General features: G+C 42.3%; 1 protein-coding gene across 1 annotated transcript; it reads left to right on the top strand.

Annotated features, from left to right (window-relative positions):
• Positions 1–253: 253 nt before the first annotated feature.
• On the top strand, positions 254–715 carry LOC103769211 (transmembrane protein 164-like; the record flags this gene model as incomplete). Its single annotated transcript, XM_008936388.1, has 1 exon — positions 254–715. A coding segment is annotated over exon 1 (462 nt), but the record flags the coding sequence as incomplete, so codon positions are not given.
• Positions 716–4,125: the final 3,410 nt, after the last annotated feature.

The following is a 4,125-nucleotide window of genomic DNA, read 5'->3' as shown; positions in this document are numbered from 1 at the left end:
TGCCCGTCAGGGAGCGGGGAAGCCGGGAGCGTTGGCGGGGCGTGGACGGAGAGTGCCTGGCGGGAAGAGGAGGGCTCCTGAGGCGAGGGGCTTTCGCCGCTGCTCGCAGGCTCCATTCATCGCTGGCTCCTCCCTTCCTGCTTGCAGGTCTCGAGAGGAAAAGCCACGAATCAGCCTTGCCCCGAGCCGAGTTGCTGGCTTCTCCTGAAGCTTGGGAAGGAAGGGGACTACAGAGGGGCCGCCCTCGCGTTTCATGTTTCGTCAGCTTGACAGCATTTTGGCTTTGATTCCGTCTTACTCCTACCTGTTCCTGGACAGTGACGGGGAGGAGAGGCAGCGTCCCACCATGTCTCGCTACAGCCTCCATAATCTCCTGGACTGGATGTACGGGGGAGTGGACCCCAGCTTTGCTGGTAATGGAGGACCGGAGTGCGCGGCCTTTCTCTCTGGGCAGCAGCGGTTTCTGGAGAGTTTGGTCTTCCTCAGCGTGGGCGTCGTGGAGATCCTTCTGTCTTTGTGGAAGCTCAGACAGCTGCATTTCAGGGAACTGGAGGGTCACCTGCTGCAGCAGCCCCAGACTAAGCAAGAGAGCTTGGGCAAGAACGTACTGCTGGTGGTGGTCTGTCTTATTTTTGGGCTGGAGGTGGGGTTCAAGTTTGCCACCAGGACTGTCATTTACCTCCTGAATCCCTGTCATGTGGTCACTATGATGCAGGTAAGGCTTCCGTATGGTCACCATGAAGTTTGCTTTGGTTTTATACGTGCAAAGCAGTATTTCCTCGTAGTCAGTTTGTGGAACAAAATTGTATAGCAAAAGTACAAATGTCAAGAATTGGTATAAACATTTTAAAACTGACTTAATTTTTAATCAGCTGAATTGAAATTCCTGAAAAAAAAACAAAACAAAACAATTCAAATGAAAAGGTGAAATTGCAGCTATGACTAGTGACCCAATCTCTAGTTGAAAATGCAAAAAAATTAAGGCTGTCTCACTGCTTGCTTTCACGTGATCCCTGTTTCAAAATGCTCTTTCCACTGACTGCAGTGGTACAGTGTGTACCAAATTTAACGAAAACAAGGTTATTGCTAAAGCGGCTGTGTCATCTACATGCAACTTTTTCAAACAACTGACTTTCAGGGATGTGAATTTATTTTTGTGAAGGTGCTGACGAAACAAATTGCTCTTTATTTTGTGCAGACAATGTTGGTTTACCTTTCTAATTTTAAAAGTTGAATAGTAAGTAAACAAATGTTACCTGAGTCTTACACATGGGGTGAACAAACGGATCTGGCTTAATACCTGTGGATAACCTAGGTGCTTTAATGACTTGTGGCATGGTTGTTGATGCGTGATAACGTGTGATTTGTGTAGCTTCCCAACTAAGAGAAACTTTCATAGGCAGCTACTGAACTGTGATATCTAAATCTTACAAGCTGTCATAGTTCATAGTCCTGTGCGTCTGCCCAACTGTCAGCTTCACGGAGCTTGGGAAGGAGTGTGGGAGATGTCAGAGTTACTGTCTTGTTTGATTTTGCTAGTATTGTATCCGCAACACCAGAGACTCAACGCAACTTAGAGAATTTAAACTCAAGAATTAATAGAAGAATGTCAAAAGGGCTTTAATAAAAGCTGCCATGATAACAGCATCTGTGTAAGATCATGATGAAATGATGAAAATCAGACCAGTGCCATTCTTAGTCTCCTTTGCAGGGCGTGCAGTGATCTGGGCTTGTCACAACAAGGCAGTTGTGTTTCATTCCTGGAGAGATCTCCTAACAGGGGTGGAAGCATCGTTTCTGGATCTACTAAGAGTTTGAGGGAGATGGGTATTATTTAGAAGGGGAGAACCAAGCTCTTGCAGCAATATTCAAGATCTTTACAGCAATTAACGTACAGTTTCAGAAGTTAATCAGTAGGTTAGGTAGATTGCTAAGCAGTGATGCAATGTTAGCTCAGTGTTTTAGACTGTAGGACACTTGCTTCCCATGAAGTGGTAGCAATTGCTGTGTAATCAATTAGTCAGTATTGATAATGAAGGAAAAAACAGAAGGTAGGCAAGAGCTGTAGAAATAAATAATATAATATAATATAGCTGTGCTCCATTTGTTGGCAAGACTCAGTGTTTACTGGAAAATTTTCCTATTCTCAGGGAAGAAGGTGAGGATATGTCACCATTATGGTTTGAAAGTTTAGTTGTCTTGATAGGATGTTTTAATAAGTATTCAGCAAAAGCTAATGCTTACACATAAATGGGGGACCTAGTGTTGTTTACCTCAGTCATTAATGCTCTCCCCCAGGAGACAGAGAATTAACCTCTGCAGTCGGGCATGGGCAGTTCTTAATCTCTTTTTGACCACTTGTGAAGCTTTAAAAAATAATCCTATGCTGATTATTCATTAGAAATGGTGTTCCAGCATTTGTGAAGTTGAGAAGAGGGGTATGTTGGAAAAATACAGGAGTCATGCCTCTTCATCCTCAAACAGATGTATTAGAAATAGACCTGGGTTTAAAGTAGGGAATGAAAATAGCTGCAAACCCAGCAGCTTTTCCTGAAAAAGGTTAGATACAAAGACAGTTGATCACCTCTGTTGGCAGAGGAGTAATACATAGTAGTTGGAACCTTGCAAGCATTGTTCTTCTGGCCTGAATTTGCTGAGGGCAGCAGGTTGGCAAGATGAAATATATAAAAATATAATTTATCCTTCACTTTTGTTCTTACAGTAGTTTGTGTGTAATCCTGCTGCTATGCCTAAACAGCATGATGAGCAAAGTAGGGGGTGAAGAGATGAAATGTGCTACAACAGTCACTATGACTTCAAAGGGAAGCCAACAGTAGCTGTTGCCAAAGGTTTCTTCTTTCACTCAATTTCAGTTTTCCTTTTCTTCAGCTGAGGCTGCTTCACCTCAGAGCAAGGAAGGCTCTGGGCTTGGAGCCAGAAATACTTGAAACTGGAAATTATCCTTCAGATTTTCTCTGCATGAGAGCGAAAGTCCTGGTTTTAAAAGACCAAAGACAAATGAAATCACAAAATAAAATGGGAATTACATCTGTGGTGCATTTGGGCAGACAAGACTGGGTAATATAATGGATACTGAGTTCTACAAACAAGTCTGTTTTGATCAGGTGTCTTAATTCCTGCCTACCATGCCAGCCTGTGTTCAGATCAAACCTTTTTCATGTGGGAGGAACTAGCTTAGATTTGGCATCACAGGGATGAAGTGTTGATCAAATGAAAGTATCTAACTGCCTAAACAGTTCCCGTGGTTAATTGGAGTCAGAGAATTTGTTGCTGTCCTGCCATGTAGTTGAATTATCTAGAAACAGTGCTCCTCATTTCTAGCCTTTGGCTTGCTTTTGGCTTCTTGCATTAGCTTTTGGAGGAAAAAGGGCAGTTTTGTTTCTTCACCAGTGATGGAAGTGCATCATCAGCAAGAGATAAATACTTCAATTTTAAAAAAACAATTTAACGTGTATATATTTTAAACCAAAAGTGAATGGAAACTTCTGTGGTTTCTTTGGCAGCTCTCTGAGGGGGATGTTTTGTGCAGTATGATATTTAGGTAGTGTGTGGTGCAGGCTGGGGGGGAAAGCCTATGGAGGAATTCATACTGAGCTCTTCCTTTACATAAGGAGTAATTGTATTGAAAATTATTTGAATACCTCTATTTAAAAAAAAAGAAAACTCTTTTTACCACTGAGGATATGATGAGACCAATGATACTGCTGTAAACCTGGCATAAAAGAGTCTCCTAAAAGGAAAATGTTAAGCTCACTTGGGTGTTGCAAACCTATTTTCCTTTGTGTAGCAGGAGAAAATTCAGCATATATTTAGGTGACTAAGTGTTCTATTTCCAAGACATTAATCCTTTTGAGTATATTAGGACCCATAATTATGGTACTGAAATTGAAGACGTGAAGGAAATCCTTTAAGGTTCTGGTTTAGCAGTGTAAGAGGGAGGATTCATCCAACAGCCAGTTACAGCACTGTTGATCTCCTTGAAAGTTTTGTAAAGGAGACTTTTAGCAGCATTCAGAGCATGGCTGCTGAGCAGTGTACATAAAAGTCTCTCCCTATGTGTGAGCACCAGAATGCTTACAGCATTGCTTTTGTGAGGTGAAAGGA

This window comes from Merops nubicus, unplaced genomic scaffold (assembly GCF_000691845.1).
Source record: "Merops nubicus isolate BGI_N331 unplaced genomic scaffold, ASM69184v1 scaffold49552, whole genome shotgun sequence".
NCBI lineage: Eukaryota > Metazoa > Chordata > Aves > Coraciiformes > Meropidae > Merops > Merops nubicus.
This window is presented reverse-complemented; position numbering and strand designations above follow the sequence as displayed.